General features: G+C 52.7%; 1 protein-coding gene across 2 annotated transcripts; it reads left to right on the top strand.

The window, feature by feature from the left end:
- Positions 1 to 6: 6 nt before the first annotated feature.
- On the top strand, positions 7 to 17,672 carry HPN (hepsin). Of its 2 annotated transcripts, XM_019710632.3 has the most exons (13): positions 7 to 468; positions 1,008 to 1,077; positions 7,087 to 7,188; positions 7,272 to 7,313; positions 12,583 to 12,712; positions 12,786 to 12,908; positions 13,052 to 13,092; positions 13,375 to 13,540; positions 13,641 to 13,831; positions 16,334 to 16,429; positions 16,620 to 16,762; positions 16,922 to 17,086; positions 17,308 to 17,672. In XM_019710632.3, the coding sequence occupies exons 2-13, from the start codon at positions 1,062 to 1,064 to the stop codon at positions 17,344 to 17,346; spliced, it is 1,254 nt and encodes a 417-aa protein (XP_019566191.1). In that variant the 5' UTR covers positions 7 to 468; positions 1,008 to 1,061; the 3' UTR covers positions 17,347 to 17,672. The 2 variants fall into 2 exon arrangements, with proteins under 2 accessions (XP_019566191.1, XP_074171912.1); XM_074315811.2 differs by lacking the exons at positions 7,087 to 7,188; positions 7,272 to 7,313 and having other exon boundaries at positions 319 to 468.
- Positions 17,673 to 19,545: the final 1,873 nt, after the last annotated feature.

Genomic DNA, 19,545 nt, shown 5'->3' with positions numbered 1-19,545 from the left:
TGGGCTTGGGGCAGTTGGGGCACTCTGATTCCTTCTAATTCATATCCCCATCCTTTAGTCCTTGTAAGCACACCCAGCCTGCTCTGTCTCCCCAAACCCTCAGTCCTCAGGCCAAGCTTGTCCCTGTTCCCACCTCCCCTCAGACTGGCACACCTGGGCCCACCTCCCAGGCGGGAGGGAGGCAGGTGGCTGGGCTGGCCAGCTCCAGCCCCTGCAAACCCTGCCCCACCAGCCAGGTGGCCTCTGGCGCTGCCAATCCCTGTGCCCGGCCCCTCCCCGCCCCTATCCCCGCCTCCTGCCCAGCCCCCTCCTCCTCAGGTGAGGCAGCCAGGCCTAGCAGGCCCCACGCCGCTGCCTCTGCCTCCTGGCTGCCGCTGCTGCGGGGCCACCATGCTCCTGCCCAGGCCTGGAGACTGACCCTCAACCAGCACCATCTCTCAGCTCCGTCCCAACCTGCCGGACCCCAGGGTAAGGACCAGGACCCTCAGTTCCAGTCCCAAGACATGGGTCCCCTCGCCCCCACTCAACCTAATGCCCACCTCCCAGTAGAGGGATTCCCAGGGACGCCAAGAGTGGGTTCTCTGACTTCCCTCCAAGGACCTCGGAGCTCCAGCCCTCTCTTCTTCAGACTCAGAGATTGGGGCTCCGTCTCCTCCTCCCTCAAACCCAGGAGTCCGGGCCCCTACACCCCTCTGCCCTCTTTCCCCAGGACCCAAAATGTCAGGCCCCTGCTCTCTCCTTCCTCAGACCCAGCAGTCCAGACCCTCAGTCCTCTCCCCTCCAGGCCCAGGCATGGGAGCCCCTAGCCCTGCAAATCCAGGTGTCCCCCGGTCACTGGTCAGACACTGACCCCATCCTTGAACCTAGACCAATCTGTGTTCGTGATCATGGCGTGCTCTGGCCAGCGCCCAGTTCCTCCAGCCTCCCTGGATAGGCGCCTGGGACTGGGGGCACCGGGGCTGGGCTGGGCTCCCCCAGGCCCTGCCTCCCTGTTCATCTCCCCACAGGTCCTGCCCCGGCCCAAGAGGTCAGCCGGGGAATCATTAACGAGAGGCCGTGACATGGCGGAAAAGGAGGGTGAGTCCCCCTTTCCTCGGGCCCGACTTCGGCTCTGTCTGGCACCCCTCCCTCCCTCTGTGCTCTCTTCCCAATCCTCCGCCCCCCTCAGAGCCCCCTCTCTTTGGCACCCCTCCTGGGCCCATCCCCAATGCTTTCTGAAGCCTTCTCCACCTGATTAACTATTAACCAAATTTTCTGTGGGGCTGTGCCACCACCTGCCTCCCTGCTACCCCGTACGACCTTCCTGGCTCCTTGCCTCAGTTTCCCCTCACCATCCCAGCAATTCCTCAGCTGACTCTGCACCTGCCCTCTACTTGGGGCTACAGTGGGGAGACTAGCTGTCACGGTTAAGGACACAGACACTGAAGTTGAATGCACTGGCCTGTGTTTGAATCTGCTTCTGCCACTTTTTTGCTGTGTGATCTTGTGCAAATGGCATCATTTCTCTGGGCTTCAGTTCCCACCTGGGTCAAACATGGATCTTAATGCTACCTACCTACCTATATGAGGTTGTTGGGAGCAGGGACACCAGCAGGGGGCTTAGCATGTCGGACACACGCTGCGAACCAAAGCCGTCATGATAGAGGTCAGCAGACTTGGAGTCCAAGGGATTCAAGACCCCCACCGATTCCAGACATTCCTCCCACCTCCTGGCATTGTGGGCAAAAGAGCAGAGGGAGGACTTTGGACTCGGCCGGATGGATGGAGCTGGGAGAGAGAGCAGAGAAACCATTCCAGGATGACATAGAGAAGCCACCGCTAAGTGGCCGGCACTCAAGGGCTCTTGGCAGCCACTAGCCAGGGCTTCCTACAGCCTAGATTCCTCTCAATCTCTCCCGTACTTGGGAGCCAGTTGGAGGGGCCGAGGACTGGTAGCCCTCTTCCTGCCCTCCCCAGCTGGGCTGACTCCCTCTCTTCTTCCTGGAACCAGGCTAGCTGGGTTCAGTCCTAGGCGGTAGCACTTTCTAGCTGTGAGGCCCTAAGCAAGCAGCTTACCCTCTCTGAGCCTCAGTTTCTTCATCTGTAAAATGGAGCTGGTACCAGTGCACACCTCACAGGGTGTTGTGAGGATTTAAATGCAGGAAGTGCTGAGTATGTCATATGAAATGATCAGTGTGGATCACTGGCCTCTTTGGGTCTCAGCACAGTTAAGCACTCAGACTCCCCAACCATTCAGCTATGGCCCAGAGTGCATCCAGGCTCCCAGTGGCTCAGGAGAAGGCCCTGCGTCTTTGCTGAGCAAATAGACAGTAGAGCCCCATACCTTCTGGAGGATTCCTTCCTGGAGCCGACTGAAGGGAGTTACCAGGGCTGGGGCCTATGGGTGAATGAACCAGGGAAGAAAAGCAGAGCGTCCTGGGAAGGATGGCCAGAGATAGGTCTGTGTACAGAGATAACCAAGGCAGAGTGGGCTCCAGTGCATTCCCAGGCAGCTCATTCTGGCCTTGGAGGGCAGTCAGACTGTTGGGGTTGGAGGGGGTAGTCAAACCTGGACACAGATGCCAGAAGGTTCTGGTGCTGTGCTTACTTGCTGGGTGACCCCGGGTAGGTGGCTGCACCTCTCTGGACCTCCTTTCCTCATTTATAAACCGGGGATGATGACAATGACACTTTCCATATGAAGAGTTTGTAAGGACTTAAGGAAACTGCAGGACGGTTCGGACAGGGCCATGAGTCGTTGTGCGATTTGAGAGCCATTCCTGCTGCCATGGCTGCTCGCGTTTGTGTTACCATTCTGGGCTGAAGTACACCCAAGGCCAAGGGTCTTGTGCTCCCTGGGGCCTTAGACTTGGAGGAGGTGATATCTGAGTTGACATTCAGGATGAGGAGGGAGTACGTAGGGTGTGTTAGGCAGAGGGAAGAGCCTAGCTAAATGCTGGGGGGTGACAAACGACTGGGGGTGCAGTAGCACGTAGCTATTTTGGGTGTTTCTGGAGGTAAAGTTGGAATTGGAGCTGGAAGGTGACAAGGTGTGCCAACTGGACCAAGCTCTGTTCAGACTGTTTTTGATGAAGGGCAGGGCAATACCTTGGCAGTGTTGGGCCTTTCCACAAGATGGCATGGAGGTTATTCTTTGTTTCTCTTTTCTAACTTGTAATTTATAATTTCTATGGTTTCGTTTTCTTTTTGGAAACTTTCAGGTGTCTCATAATGACTATGTGGCTGTCTGAAGATTGGGAGAAATATTCAACCCTTAAATATCTAACAGTCATGCTTGTATCCTAGAGGGGCTGGCACCACAGGCCTAAGGGCCTTAGATTCTGTCCTGGGGGACACTGGGAGTCATGGAGGCTCTAGGTAAAGAAGAGACAGGTTGCATTTGATATTTAGGAAGAGCCCTAGGCTTCCACATGGAGGCTGGACCAGAGGGGGAGCCTGAGCCAGGGGTTGAATGGGGCTGGGGGCAGGGAAGGCGAGGACGGACAGAAGACACTTGGGAAGCCTGCAGGCTGTGGAGCTGGCAAGCTCTGAAGGGAAGGAGGCATCCTGCAGAGGAGGGACAGTGCTAAGGGTGAGGGCCCCTGAGACGGTACCTGGGGATTTGGGGAGACATGGAGGCCAGTATGGGACCTGGGAGGTGTGAAGGACCTGGGGAATTTCAGGGGAGGCATCTAAGAGGCTGCAGGACCCTTGATCTGGGACTAAGGAGAGTCCAGGGCTTGGGACAGAAAAGGGAAACTGAGGCTGTAGAGGTGGGTGAGACAGATTTGGAACCAAGGAGACATGAGTGGGAGGAGGTCTTGGCCCGCCCTATGAACTCCAGACCTCAGGAAGTGGATAGCAGGTCAGGAGATGGATAAGGCACCATCAGGGAAGTAGAAGGAAAGTCAGGTGCCTGTGCTGTCCGGAAGTTAAATGAGGGGGCTTTCATTCCGGAAGTTGGAGTTGGGTCTGAAGAGGACTAAGACACAGACCTATCAGTTGAATGGTTTTAGAGCAGGGGTGTCCAAACTTTTTTCAACGATTTTCATCTAGGGCCATATGCGGTAAAATACACAAACCGCGGGGCCACTCACTCGAGGTAAAGTACGTATTGCCTCACCTGGTTTATTTAAGTAAACTAAATATATTTTTGGAATTTGCAGCGGGCCAATAAAAAATGGATCGCGGGCCACAGTTGGCCCGCGGGCCGCAGTTTGGACACCCCTGTTTTAGAAACAAGGAGCCAGAGATGTCACTTGTTTCCCCCCCCCCTTTTTCTGCCTCCCCCACACTTCACTCTAGTTCAAGCCGTTGTTTCTCACTCTAGTTGTGTAGGACACAGCTCCCTGGCCTATGCTGGCATTATGAGGCTTGTGTCTGCCCCAGCTGAGGCAGTCAGTTGCCAGTCATCTGTTGGCCGCTCACAGCAGTTCACTGCCTCTCTCGCCGGCTGCCGGCCACTCATGCTGGCTGCCGGCCACTCACATTGGCCACCAGCCGCTCATGGCAGCACTCCTCATGGCAGCCCAGCTCCAGAGAGAGCTGTTGTTCACAATCTTAGCTGTAGAGGGCGCAGCTCACTGGCCCATGTGGGAATCGAACTGGCCACCTCCGCTTAGGAGCACGGCGCTCCAACCACCTGAGCCACCAGGCCAACCCAGAGAGATGTCACTTGTGAGAGTTTTGCACCCAAATGGGGGCAGAAGAACTGTCCATGGAGGAACAGAGAGCAGAGCCTCTGGGAAAAGTTGGGGGGGCGGGGAGCTGGCTTACTGATCGCAAAGGCCCTATAGCTCCCGGAGAATCATGACAAGGATGGTCCTCTCGCAGAGTAAGGATGTGTCCTGTCCTCTGGAAGCACCTGTTTTGAGGTTGTCCTAAGTCCCCTGAAACAGAGGGCACGAAAGGAGGTTCTTTCTCGTCCCTAAGAGATATGGGTGGCAATGCTGCCTGCTCCAACAGACATACCAGAGCCTCTAGGCTGGGCTCTGAGTGTCAGAACACATCTGAAAACGAAGGAACCAGCACCAGCCTGATGGCTGCAGGGAGCCAAGACCTCCCACTAGAACCAGGAAGAAGGTTGGTACAGAGTTGGGGGGCGGGCCTGAGAGGCCCTCTTGAGACAGGGAGGGGTCAGCCAACTGGGGCAGAGCTGGCCTGGCCCACTGGGGCCTCTTTGGAGGGAGAGAGTGTTCTCTTATGCCTTGATGGGTACTGTGGGCTCTCAAATTCTTAAGACCCCCAGACAGTGACCACCGCAGGGAGGTCCTGGACCACTCCCCACTCTGTTCTGGGTGCTTGCCTAGCCCTGTGCCTATCGGCCTCACCACCATGACACAGATGGGAGAGCTGGATTCTCCTGCAGCCCTGGGAGTGCCTCACAGATGCCAAGGGCAGTCGGCTGCACGCCAGGCCCAGCGGAAGGCTTTTAGCAGCCTTTTCTCTTTGGTCCTCCTGCAATCCCTAGGAAACGGGCTGGCTTTTAATCCCCAGGGCCCCTGTAGCATTGGGAATAAAGTCCCTCTTCTCCTCAGGGCACCAGGCTCCCTAGCTGGCCCCAGCCTTGGCCCCACTGCCTTCCCCAAGTTCGTGCAGTTCTGGCCGCATCAGTGCCCTGTCTTGCCCTCTAACGGATCACATTAGTCTCGCCTCAAGGCCTTTGCCAGTGCTGTCCTCTCTGCCCACAGTGCTCTTGCTTGAGGTGTTTGCATCGCTGGCCTCAACCTTCGTGTCTCAGCTCAAAAGTCACTTCTTCGGGAGGCCCTCCCAGAGCGCCCTAGAGAAGCCATCTACTGCCCCGACCTCTGTTATTTTCTACATAGACTTTGCCACGATCTGGAAATTATCAAGTGCATTTACTTGTTTACTTATCCCTTTCACGTTACACACATGAGAATGTAAACCCCATGAGAGCCAGCATCTCATCCGTCTTGTTTTGGGATATGTCCCCAGAGCCTAGAGTGGCGCCAGGTACATAGCAAACGTTCAAGACGATAATGAATGACTAAAACTCCATTTTACCAATGAGAAGACTGAGGCCCAGAGAGGTGAAGGGAGTGGCCCAGGACCACACAGCTTTAATGATTTAAAAGCCTTTATTGAGAACTTGCTGTATGCCAGGGACTACAGTACAGGGAGGGGTAGCGTGGCTTAACGATTATACATTTGGGCTCCAGCACCGTATCTGCCCACTGCTTCTTCCTGGCTGAATCAACTTCGGGCATGTGACTTTCTCCGAGCTTCAGTTTTTCCTGTCTGAAAAATGGGAATCATAACTGAGATAAGAACTGAATAAGTTAATGCATTTAGAGCGATGCTTGGTACATAGTAAGCATCTGATAAGAATTTGGCTATTATTGTTAGTATTATTATTAGAAATAACTTTAAAGTATTATTTTTATAGGTGAATGCTAGGTGGATACCCATTAAATAGATGAGGAAGCTGAGGCTCAAAGAGGTGATGTCACCTGCTCAAGGTCCCAGCTAAGAGGAGGGAAGGCCAGTATTTTTAAGTGAGGCTGGCAAGTTTCCAAACTTAAGTTCTCAACCTCCAGGGGCAAACTTGACCTTGGAGCTGGGTTCTGTGGGAGAGGTCTGGTTTTGGGGGTACCCAGGGACAGAGGATCTAGAACAGCAAAGAGAAGTGAAGCAGTGAGGAAATGCCAAACAGCAGGGAAGAGAGCTGCCAAGGGGGCAAAAGTTAGGGGTCACAGCCCCTAAGAGGCTCCAAGAACCTTTGGGAAAGTTAGCAGAAGTGAGAGATCCAAGAAGAGATGACGGATGTGATGAGGGAGCTAGAGAAGTGCAGTGTCACTGAGGAGGAGATACCTCCTAAGTGTTGGGAGTGCAGGCAGGGAACGTGGCCACCATCCTAGCCACACCCCTTCCCAGCTGGAACCCCTGGGGAGCTGGACACCTGGTTGTTCTCTCAGGAGGGGAGGGACAACTCTGCCAACTTCTCCGCCCCAGGAAACTAAGAGCAGGGCCTGGCAGGCTCAGGCATGCTAAGTTAGCTTTGGGGGCAGGGCAGAGCTGGCCCCGTGCTCAGACCCTGCCCCTATGAGGACAGGCCTGGCAGTGGCCCCAGCATGGTGTCTATTGCAGGTGGCCGGACTGTGCCATGCTGCTCTGGACCCAAGGTGGCAGCTCTCACTGCGGGGACCCTGCTGCTCCTGACAGGCATTGGGGCAGCGTCCTGGGCCATTGGTGAGAGTGGCTCCCTGCGCCTCTGCCCTCCCCTGCCCCCTGTGGCCCCGGCATGCCTGCCCTCACCTCTGCCTTCTCTGCAGTGACCGTTCTACTCAGGAGTGATCAGGAGCCGCTGTATCCGGGTGAGTAAAGCAGGCTGCGAACCCCTGGGGAGCCCTGCAGATAACCTGTATCTGGTGCGAGCTCAATGGAAGGACTTTTTGAATGAATGCACAAATGCATGAAGAAATGCAATTAATAGTAGTGCACTCGTATTGTGAGCCTGCTCTGGACCAGGTGCTATTCTAGGCACTTCACTTGTCTAACCCAGTATTTTTCAGGCTCTAAATGTGTGACCCATTAATGTATCATACAGTTAAATTAGTGAGTTGAAAGGTTTTTAAAAACCTTTTAAAAGTATGAAATAGATTAGATTAGAAAATATTTGCATGCATCCCTCTCAGTAAGAAAAAGTCTTGTTAATCTTTTGGTTTTATAAGGGTGGGACTGTTATTTTCTCCATTTTAGAGATGGGAAAACTGAGGCTCAGAGCAATGGGATGGTTTGCCTCAGAAAACAGAAGTTCAGGACCACATCATAGTGGAAAACGGTGTTTCTCACTACAGGGCACAGTCAAAACATGTCTGAGAGGTGCCATATGAAACCAGCAAACCCTTATGTTAACAGTTACCTGGGAGGTAGCTGCTATTATTCCCATTCACAGATGTGGAAAGTGAGGACCAGAGAGTATACACAGCTGATGAATGATGAGGCCAGGAATAGCTCTTAGACTTGCCTGGTAGGGATGTGTCTGCTGTAGGAAAGAATAGCCATGTTGATAAATAAACACAGAGGCTCATTGGGGAATGAATGAACGAATCATCCCAAATGCCGACTCCAAGCCACCATCCCATGGCCCAGGGCAGCAGGAAGAAAGAGGAAGTTGGGTGATGGGATGTATTTTTCACTCCCATGAACCTCATCTAGTTCCATAAAGGACTCAGCGCACATTAAGAGAAGAAATGGAAATCCAGACGAGGAAAGCCAACATCAGTGGTAGTCATCATAGCCAGCAAGCACTTAGAGAACATTTACACGTGCCAGGCATGGCCTTGGGCTTTACAGGTATTAATTCATTAAATCCTCACAATAACCCTTTCTAATATGGGGAAACTGAGGCACAGAAGGGCCAAGTGACTTACGGAAGGTCACAGAGCTAGTAAGTGGCAGGTCTGGGATCTGAACCCAGGCAGCCTGGATCCAGCTCTTGTGTAGAACTAACTACTATATGCTGTTTCTCAAGAAACAGCCAGGTGAGTTGCCATAGGTGAGGGCTTGCATATGCCTGGCTACAGCCTTTGCATAATAGCCCTGTGAAGTTGGGGCTATTATCATCACTCCTGTTGTGCCGATGGGGGAAGCTGAGACCCAGTGAAGTGAACTGACTTGCCCAAGACCACACATGGCATAAGTGGCAGGGTAGAGAGGTCATGCCCCTGCCAAAAGCCTGTCCATGGCTCCCCACTACCACTGGGCTAAAATCCCAAAGGCTTGCAAGTGCCAGGTCTCCCCAGGTGTGGGCCCTCTCCACCCTCACCTCACGTGTGCTCCCGGCACTCACACCCTCGGCAGACCCTCCTGGCACCACCGCCTGTTTTCACCCACCTCTTTCTAGCTCACACCTAGAGGCAGGTTTCAGGGTTCTGCAGTGTCACTGCGGGCAATTGGACCTCACCCGTCCTTCCCTCTCTGTGTCTTGATGTCCTCATCTGTAAGCTGGGGGTGAGAATTAAAGGACATGATGATCCACGCAGGGCTTGGCTCTTAGCCAACTTGGTAAATGTTGGCTTTTGTGTCTCACCCTTCAGGCTTGAACTTCCCTGAGCAAGGCCTTCCTGCAACCCCAGACTCCATGCTTCCCCCTAGCCCATGGCCATCCCCACTGCCCCGGCTAAAGCTCTCACATTCGTAGTGGGTTATTGACTCCTGGTGAATTTCAGGAGGGCAGGGGCATTTTGTTTACTGCTCCAAAGTGTCCTGCACATGGTAGGTGCTCAGGAAATCTTTGCTTTAATGAATAAGCAGGAAGATAAATTGCTGAGATTAACTAGCTTGTCCTGGACCTCCAGCTGGAAGGAAGGTCACCAGGCACCAACTCAGACCTGGCTCTGGTCAATGCTAGCACTCTTACCCTTCAACTATACCTGGGTTTTTCAAAAGCATTTGGAAATTACAAAACAAACAAAAACAACCCCCCAAACTGTATCCTCACCTCATTTTTCTGGGATTGTCACACTTCCAAATATATCAGACAATTTCGTAAGCAACCAGGCAAGCCAGAACACAGTGTGCGTTGCTTAAAATAATACAAACGAGAGAATAAAGTATTTAAAAGTGGGAAACAGTGGCACAGAATGTGGCTTTAAAAATAATTGGAGGGAGCATTTTATATTCCCTCCCCCTTCCATCTTCTTGAACACACATCCATAAAATGATAATGTTTTCCTAAAGCCTCATACTTTCTGGAAATTACATTTCTGGAGCACTTAGAAGTCATTTCAAAATAAGAATTCACCCCCACCCCAGTTGGTGTTTCAAACCCCAAGTCTTGATCTTGGAACTTAGGGTAGTGGTCACTACCCTTCAGAGGTGTCAGGAACCCCCTGCCCTCTCCCCAGAGCAGGTGGTCATGATTAAGCCAAGCCAGCCAGGAAGGTCTTAGTCCGGGCTGTAAGTGAATGTATTTGGGGTGGGGACAAGTAAGGAAGTGTCTCTGTGAGACCCACAGGAGGAGGAAATATGCAGGTCGGCAGGTCTGGGTTCAAATCCTGAGTTTGCTAGTTCTTAGCTGAATGCCCCTGGGCAAGTACATCCTTTCTGAGGCTCAGTTTCTCCATCTGTAAGATGGACGTAGAAATGGTCTCTCCTTCCATGATGATTGCGAGATTCAAAGAACCCCCCAGATATGACATATATCATGAGGCCAGCCCACTGACATCCCCAGGAAAGGTAGCCAGTATTATTATTACTGTGCTATTATTGTTTAACCCTCAGGAGGGGAAGTCACTCAAGAGGCTGTTAAAAGCGTGGGGTTTGGAGTCACTCAGGCCTGAATGCAAATCCTCTGTCTGCCTCTCACTCAGTGGGCAATGTTGGGCAAGTCACTGCACGTCTCTAAGCTTTAGCTGCCCCATCTGGAAAATGAGGATGATCTTTGTGGCCTCGGAGATATGGTGAGGCCTTGGTTGATGGAGGCAGGGAGAGCATGTAGCACCGCGCTGGCTGGCACACAGCCGGTCCTCCTCATGACAGGGTTCTCCCTGGAAGTCCTGCCTCCCCGTGTCCAGAAGACTGCTCAGCTTGGGTGTGGCCTCGCCAGGTTCCTCCTGAGAGGATGCAGAAGTGACTGCACCAGATTCGGTTTCCCAGAATGTGCTCTCAGAACACCAGCCAAGCAGGAGGCTCAGGAGAAAAGACAAGAGACTCACAGCTCATCTTCCCCCAAACCTTCCTTCCCCAACTTCCCCATTCTGCTCAATGGCAGCTTTGTCCTTCTGGTGGCTCAGGCCAAACACCTTAGAATTGCCCTTGACCCCCCTCTTTCCCTCACACCCATATCCAATCTGTTCGAAAAGCCTGTGGGTTCCACCCACAAAATCTGTCCAGAATCTAAGCCCCCTCACACCCCTCCCCCTCCGCTGTCCCAGCCTCCATCCTCTCCCTCCTGGACCTCACAGTCACCTCCTCCCTGGTCTCCTGCTCCTGTCCCCACAGACTGCTCCCCACACACAGGCTGAGGAGCCTGTGAACCCCTGAGTCAGGCCAGAGCCCTCCTGGCTCAGAGCCTCCCGAGCGGCACCTCATTTCAGCTCAAAGCAAAGTCCTAGCTAGTGTTGATCCAGTCAATCTCCCGCCTCATCTCCCCTTGCTCACTCTGCTCCAGCCTCCTTGCTGTTTCTCAACCCCCCAACACCCCACCCCCGCCTTGGGATCTTTGCACTTGGCAGTTTCCTTGGCCTATTCTCTGTTCCCTCACCTGTCTTCACAACTCTCTTTCTCACTTCCTTTCGCTCTTTGTTCACTCCCCACCTTCTCAGTGAAGCTTTCTCTTCCCACCTACTGAAAATCGCAACCTCACCTTGCACCCCGGCACCCCTGCCTCCATCAAGCTTGATTTGTCTCCCTGGCCTCTTTTGTGACACACGATCTATTATCCTTATTCATCCCTTTCATTATCCATCTCACCTATTGGCCTTTGAGCTCCACAGAGCAGGAGTTTTGTCTGATTTGTTCATTGCCTAAACTAGACCCTGCATGTACGGAGTGTTTGGTGAATGTAAATAAATATGCTTAAGGGCTGTGACCTGGCTTAGGTGTGAACAGGGTCCTCTGGCCATGTGTAGGGAGCAGCCTGTGAGGGGCTGAGGGGACATCACTTCCAGCACCCCCAGCCCCAGACCTGAGGATGCCCCCCTAAGCTCTCTCCAGCCTTCCTGTATATTGTCACCCTGCCCCTTCTCAATTTGTGAGGATGTGTTTGGTTGGGTGATTTTTTTATTGTTTGTCTCCCCCATCCCAGACTTTAGCTTGGTGACGGCTACCTCAGGCATCTTTGTGTACCCAGTATCACCCCTCACAGGACTGGGCATGGAGTATGTGTCTAATTAACACTTAGTTAACATTTGTTGAATGAATGAATGAATGAATGAATGAATGACTGCTACATCCTCTGCTTGGAGAACTATCATGTACCGTAGTATAATCAAGGCTCTGACAACTTCTGCAGAAAACATAGCTATTCTTTCCCTTTTTTTAGACTATAGGATATCTATTTAAATATTTTAGAAGTATGATGTGTTAGTCAAGGGTCTTCAGACAGCAAAAGACAAGAAAAAAATAAAGGAACTGGCTAAATGAAAAAAGAAATGATTAACTCACTTAACCAACAATTCTGGGGGTTCTTAAAGCCTGGCACCATCAAGGGGCTTTACAATTATTATCAGCTTTACAACTATAATCTCTTGGCTTTTCTCCACGTTGGCTTATTTTTCCCTTCAAGGGATAAATATGGCCCCAGTAGATCCAGTCTCCCACACCATTTTCTTGGGAGATTGGTTGAAAGAATTTCCCTCTTTCCAAATGTTTCAGTAAAGTTCCGTACTTACAATGCATGAACAACCAGCTTAGGAATCCCAGAAAAAGGCAATTCTCAGCAGGGCCAGCCAAAGTCCCAGTGCCACCGCCATTCCTTGAGGCACGTGCCCTTCCTCACGCAATCATGAGTATGGGGGGCATGGGGGTGCCCCGATCAGTCCTGCGGGAACTCAGGACTAGAACCATGTGGCCGGAGAACAGGCCAGGAGGGGCTGGAGAGGGAAGGTGACCCAGGTGGCCTGTCCTGTCGCCATGCAGTGCAGGTCAGTCCAGCAGACGCCCGGCTCACGGTGTTTGACGAGACAGAGGGGACGTGGCGGCTGCTGTGCTCCTCACGCTCCAACGCCAGGGTGGCGGGACTCAGCTGTGAGGAGATGGGCTTCCTCAGGTACTGGGGGTGCTGCTTGGAAGGATGGCAGTGGGAGGGTGGGAGGAGCAGGTCTGACCCCTGCCCTGCCCAGGGCACTCGCCCACTCGGAGCTGGACGTGCGGACGGCAGGCGCCAATGGCACATCGGGCTTCTTCTGCGTGGACGAGGGAAGGCTGCCCTACGCCCAGAGGCTGCTGGAGGTCATCTCCGTGTGGTGAGGAGGGCAGCGGGCAGGTGGGGGCACACACCCGGGTGCCACAGGCCCCAAGGCCCCAGCTCTTCCTCATCTTCCTTCCATCTGTCTCAATTGGCTGCTCCTTTTGTTTCTCTCTGTCTCCTTCCCTGTCTCTCTCACAGTGACTGTCCCAGGGGCCGCTTCCTGGCTACGATCTGCCAAGGTGAGACCCTGAAACTCAGAACCCTTTTCCTTAGACCCCTCCCCACCCCAGGGCAGGACCATGCCCCATCAGACCCCCCCATGGCAGGGCCATGTCCCCTCCGGGCCCCACAGGACTGTGTCATCTCAGGCCCCCCCAGGGTGGGCCCATGCACCCTCAGACCAGGTCTGGGTTTTTCCCCTCACATGCCCCAGACGGGCATGCTCTCTCAGACCCCTAGGACAGGGCTGGCTCCTAGGGCTCCAGGCCTCCTTGCTGCCCCTAACTGCCCATCTCCCACAGACTGTGGCCGTAGGAAGACGCCCGTAGACCGCATTGTGGGAGGCCAGGACACCAGCCTGGGCAGGTGGCCGTGGCAAGTCAGTCTTCGCTACGACGGAGCGCACCTCTGTGGGGGCTCCTTGCTCTCTGGAGACTGGGTGCTGACAGCTGCCCACTGCTTCCCTGAGTGAGTGACCTCCACAGTGCCGAGGGGGGCAGCGGGCGGTGGCGAAGTGGAGAGGCTGTGCCCACGCAGGCTGCCACCCTCCCTTCCTTTTCCCTGGTAGGCGGAACCGGGTCCTGTCTCGATGGCGAGTGTTTGCTGGCGCTGTGGCCCAGGCCTCACCCCATGGCCTGCAGCTGGGGGTGCAGGCAGTAGTCTACCACAAGGGTTATCTCCCCTTTCGAGACCCCAACAGCGAAGAGAACAGCAATGATATCGCCCTGGTTCACCTCTCCAGCCCCCTGCCCTTCACAGGTAAGTCTAGGGGCTGAGCCGTGGCCTGGGGACTCTAGAGGCCGGAGGACAGAGGCGGGGCCAGGGGTCTAGGAGTCCATGGTGTGAAGGGAAACGCTCTTGAGGGGGCAAAACTGAGAGTCCATCAAGTAGAAATGATTGGTGCAGCTGCTTCAGAAAAGTCTGGCAGTTCCTCAAAAAGGGAAACATGGAATTGCCTTGTGACCCAGCAATTCCACTCCGACAGGATATGCTCCAGAGAAATGAAAACATGTGTCCACACAGAAACTTGTAAACAAACGTTCACAACAGCGTTATACACAGTCATCAAAAGGTGGAAACCACCCAGATGCCTATCTGATAAATGGATAAAAATGTGGTCAATCCATACAGTGGAATAATATTTGGCCATAAAAAGGAATGAAGTACCGATTTATGATACGCAATGGATGACTCTGGAAAACAATATGGTCAGAAAGGAGCCACTACATGATTCCATGTATATGGACTGTCCCCAGTAGGCACATCTATAGGGAGAGAAAGCAGCTGAGTGGTTGCCAGGGGTAGGGATGGGGATGGGGAGATTGGGAGGTGATAGGTAAAGGATACCTTTTGGAGTGATGAGAATGTTCTAAAACTGATTGTGGTGGTGGATTCACCTTCCTATTGCCCGGCACCCGACTCAGCATCAATCTGTGAACCCACTAAAAACCCTTGACTTGTACACCCTAAGTAGGTGAATTGTATGGTATATGAATTATATCTCAAAAACTGTTATCAAAACAAATAATTAAATGAAATGAAAAAAATATTTTAATTAAATCAATGAATCAGAGAGGCAGTGAGGCATTTCCCCCTCTATAGCTCACTTCCTTGCTCGCAGACAGACTCACGGGGGTGCCAGCGTGTCTCTGGCACTTCTCCAGGTGTGCCTGGGGTGCTGAGAGCAGGCCTTGGGCTTCCGCTTTTGGCAGGCCAGGATTGTCATAATAAAAATCCTGGTGATAATGATGGTTCCAGAGTCATAATAGTGATGATGATCAGCCTCCAGCAGGCAACATCTGCTGCTAATAATGAAATAATTCAAAAAAATAATATCATGGTGACAAGAGTAATGACCACCAACACTTGTGCGGCGCCACCTGTGTACCAGGCACTATTCTCAGGGTCCTGAGCACACACTCATTTAGTGTTTACTGAGCCCAGAAGGGTGGGTCCTTTTATGACCCTGCTTTCCACGTGGGGAAAGGTTCCAACATCGAGAAAGTAAATAAGGCCTCAAATTCTTGCTGTTGGCAAATGGCAGAGATTTGAGCCCAGGCCACCTGGCGCTGGAATCCGTGCCCATAACCCCCAGGCTGTGCTGCCAGGGAAGTCAGGACCATTTTGTGGTTTGCATTATACTTATTGTTATGGTTATTTACTTTTTAAAGGTCAGTGATACTGGTTTTTCACTTAAGGGAGTGATCTCTGTTTTTTCTTTAAAGCAAAACAAAGCCTCTTCTTTAGTGAAAAGAGTGTGGGGTTAACAACATTGAAGTAAGGAAGTGTCATCCGTGGGCCACAAGGCGCAAGGTGGGAGCAGCTTGGGTTTGAGACACAATGGCAGAAGGGGTAATAGCCTCGGGGGCAATAGCCTCGGGGGCAGGTGCAGGCACTTGCCAGCTGTGTGACCTCAGGCACATAGCTTCACCGCTCTGTGCCTCAGTTTTCCCCAGCTGTAAAATGACTTCCTAGGGTTATTGAGATGATTAAAAAGGTGAACATGAGTAAAGAGCTTAGAGCGATGCCAGCACATAGTGAGCCCTCAGTTAATGTTAGCAGTCATTGCTTTTGTTGTTTATTACTATTACTAGATATGTAAGCATTTCCTACTGCCAGGCATGCTACTCAATGCTTCACCAATTTCTCGCTACAACTTCTGGGGGAAACAATTATTTTTTCCATTTTGCACCGGAGAGCTCTGAGGCTCAGGCAGGTGAAGTCACCAACAGGCAACAGGCAGGGCTGCCAGGACCGCTATGTGGGTTGTGCACTGCACAAGGACCTCACATCTCAGGGGTGCCATTCACACTGTGGCTGGTATAGACTTGTGTATTTATTATTATGATTTTCTGACAGGTGGAAGTCACATATCTTAAGATGGGTGCATTTTTCTATTTCTCACAAAGGCACCTTCTAGTAGGTGGGTTGCGGCCCCATGGGCCATGGTTAAGGCTTGCAAATTGGGCCACCTGGGTTCGAAATCTGGCTCCGCCATTGACTCATGAAGTTTTGGACAAGTGACTTGGCCTCATTTTCCCCTCTGTAAAATGGGGTAATAGTCGCTCCAACGTCCCTGGGCTGATGGAAAATTAACGGAACTGACACAGGAAGGTGCCTAATCCATGAGCTCCCAGTGGAGGGCAACTTCTATGGTGGTTGCTATAAAAGAACAGAGGAAAAGTTGTGTCGGGAGCATTGGCGGCAGCTAAACAGAGGTTGGTACCAGGTGGGGCTGGACTGGCGTCATGTCTCTCACAGAATACATCCAGCCCGTGTGCCTCCCAGCTGCTGGCCAGGCCCTGGTGGATGGCAAGATCTGTACAGTGACTGGCTGGGGCAACACACAGTACTACGGTGAGTCCCTTCCCTGCCTGGGAAGCCACCATTAGGGAGACTGACCTGGGCCAGGGAAGGGCAGTCTGGCAGGTTGAGTGCCCCTTGGCCCTGGGGCGTAGGGGTGCTGAGGAGCCTGGGGTGGGTACCAGGAGGGAAGAGGGGTATGCATGCTCCCCAGCTCTGGCCAGCCTTGCCCGCATACCCCCAGGCCAACAGGCTGGGGTCCTCCAGGAGGCTCGAGTTCCCATAATCAGCAATGATGTCTGCAATGGTCCTGACTTCTATGGGAACCAGATCAAGCCCAAGATGTTCTGTGCCGGCTACCTTGAGGGTGGCATTGATGCCTGCCAGGTGAGGGACCGTACGGGGCAGCCCCTGGCCCTGCCATTCCAGGGATGGAGGCACAAGGCAGTGGGTGGTGGGGCTCCCTATCTCAGGGCCGGAGGGCTCTGACCACAGCCTACTGCCATCTGAGAGGGCCTCCAGCCAGGCCTCCCCTTCCCCCACCAGGGCGACAGTGGTGGTCCCTTTGTGTGTGAGGACAGCATCTCTCGGACGCCGCGTTGGCGGCTGTGTGGCATAGTGAGCTGGGGTACCGGTTGTGCCCTGGCCCAGAAGCCAGGCGTCTACACCAAAGTCAGTGACTTCCGGGAGTGGATCTTCCAGGCCATAAAGGTGAAAGCTGGGCCCATACAGAGCCAGAGGGTGGGATTGTCTGGGCGGGACTCTCATGGGGGAAGGGGAGGCCAAAGTTTTCCTGAGACCTGTGCTCAGGCCTGGAAGAGGCACCCTATGGTACAAGTGGATTTCAGAGGGCTTCTTGGGAGGGGAGGTTAGTTATGGGACTTTTTGGGAAGTCTCTCAGACCTCAGAAGCCCCCAATTGTCTTTCCCCAGACTCACTCCGAAGCCAGCGGCATGGTGACTCAGCTCTGACCTGTGGCTTCTCCTTGCTTCGTGTGCCTCTAGGGCTCAAGTTGATCTAGGTGGCCCCAGCCCCACACGGTGGGGTCCACCCTGGGCCTAGGATGGAACATTTTTCTTCTTGGGCCCCGCCCACAGATCCAAGGATACCCTCCGTCCAGTGTCCTGTCTTCCTCAGTGGCGGGCCCACTCAACCCTGGCCTCACCCACCCTGACCCACCCACCCGAGCCTCACCTTCCTGACCCCCATGTAAATATTGTTCTGCCATCTGGGGGCCCCCACCTAGGTGCCCCTGATGACAGGCTGCTCTTTAAATAATAAAGATGGTTTTGATTAATATGGCCTCTGAGTTTGCAAATGTAAGCAGCAATAAGGACATTTTGCGGGGAGGGAAGAGAGGAAGTGGAGCCTGGCACAAATCAGGCAGGGACCGTGATCCTCCAACTCCCACTGGCTTAAGAGAAGATTTTAATTGGTTCACTTAACTGGCCATGCCCTGCAGCATCTGGCTTCAGGTACTGCTGGATATAGTTACTCAAATAATTTTCGTCAGGACTGTACCTCATTTCCTCTCAGATCTGCTTTTCTCTGGGTCAGCTTCACTTCCAAACAGCCTCTCCTACAACCAGAGACAGAGCTGTCCCCCCCATTCACCCAAACTCTAGGCTTATATGCCACGGACCACTTAGCAGCCCCAGTGGAAAGGGAATGCTTCTTTCTCAATAGCTACAACATAAAAGCCCCAGGCCTGGCTTTCACTGGACAGATTTGGGTCTTATGCTCATCGCTCATCAAATCACTGTACACCTGACGCATGGGACTGAGGGGAGGTTTGACTCTCAAGACCTGCATGAGTGTGTGTGTGTGTGTGTGTGGTGGCGGGAGGATTCCCCAAAGGAAACTAGAGTGCTATTTCCAGAAAAAAAAGGGGATATATATGCCCAATAAAGAAAAAATACATCCACCATGGACCAACACAGGAAACAGGGTCCTGTAGGATGGAGACAGGAACACCAGGCCCTGTGAGAGCACAGCCTGAGACCCACACCTCTTCATCCAGGCTGGAGGTTAGGTCCCAGCTTCTGAGAACATCTGCGGATCTTATGGGCCCCTGATGGCCACCAGGGGGCGCTGTTGCCCCCGAAACTGTGAGAAATTAAGGTTTTTATTTGCCTAGTCTTGTCCACGTGTTGTTGAAAACCAGAGACTGCAGAAAATCGCTCACCGGTGCCTGTTTTTCATAACTTTCAACGACAAAAATGATAACGTTCTGCCCATCAACTACAGGCCCTGAAGCAATTTCCTAAAATGTAAATAGACACAGGAAAGTGCCTTTGAATAACTTACTATCTGTGCATTTGGAAAATGTTCCACGCATCACTCCCTGGACACCAAACTTCGAACGTGGTTGATCCCCACCATTGCTTTGTCTTTCAGGAGCACCCCAGCCCAACTTCTCTTTTGCAGGGCTCCATGTTTTCCAAACGTCTGCCTGTGGCTGCACTGTCCTACCCATCCTGTTTGAGATATAATTGGAAACTTGACTCACGCATGGCTTTGTTAGAAATATATTGAGTTACGGAGCTGTGACTGTAAATTTTCCTTTGTAATGTCAGCTGAAAAATGGACTGTACATGTGTTTTTATGATGTTCTGGGTCTCAGAGACCACGGCCCACCCTGGGGGTTCTGAGTAAACGCTACCATGTCCTGGAGGGTCTGAGGGGCCACAGCTGGCCAGGAGAGGGCTGATCTGAGCAGATGTGACACTGCTTTGTGGGGGGCTGAAGAGGGCATGACCCTGCCCTGGGGATTCTGAGGGGATGTGGCCCTATTCTAGGGTATCTGGCAGAAGTCTGGGCATTAAAAGTCAATAGGCAGTCTATTGGGAAAATGTCAATGAGGAGGGGGGCCTCTGGGTTCTGTCAGTATCAGTCCTGTCTTTGAGGGGGGCAGGGGTGGGGAGATTGTGATTCACTCAACAGCCATTCACCAGTTTCCTTTGTACGCTAGAGGTCAGTGAGCCTCAGTTTCTCCTTTTGTTCCCACCAACCTTGCTGCTTTCCCCATGAAGCCACACAGAGATGAGAAAAATAATAACATTCACAGGATTACTTTGAAGTTCTGCGGGGATGCTGGTCTTCTTCAGAAGAGCTGAATATCAAAACTCTTACTTCTCTGACGTGGCTGCGCATCTCTGAGCCAGAAGTAT

Source organism: Rhinolophus sinicus, chromosome 8, assembly GCF_057876585.1.
Source record: "Rhinolophus sinicus isolate RSI-liver-muscle chromosome 8, RSI-T2T, whole genome shotgun sequence".
Lineage (NCBI taxonomy): Eukaryota > Metazoa > Chordata > Mammalia > Chiroptera > Rhinolophidae > Rhinolophus > Rhinolophus sinicus.
The sequence above is the reverse complement of the archived record's forward strand: the minus strand, read 5'-3'. Positions and strand labels throughout refer to the sequence as shown.

Excerpts from the sequence above, each read along its gene's own strand:
- HPN (XM_019710632.3), top strand. Across the intron at positions 7,189-7,271 it reads GGCAGCGTCCTGGGCCATTG|TGACCGTTCTACTCAGGAGT; the intron begins GTGAGAGTGGCT and ends CCTTCTCTGCAG. Across the intron at positions 16,430-16,619 it reads GGGCAACACACAGTACTACG|GCCAACAGGCTGGGGTCCTC; the intron begins GTGAGTCCCTTC and ends GCATACCCCCAG.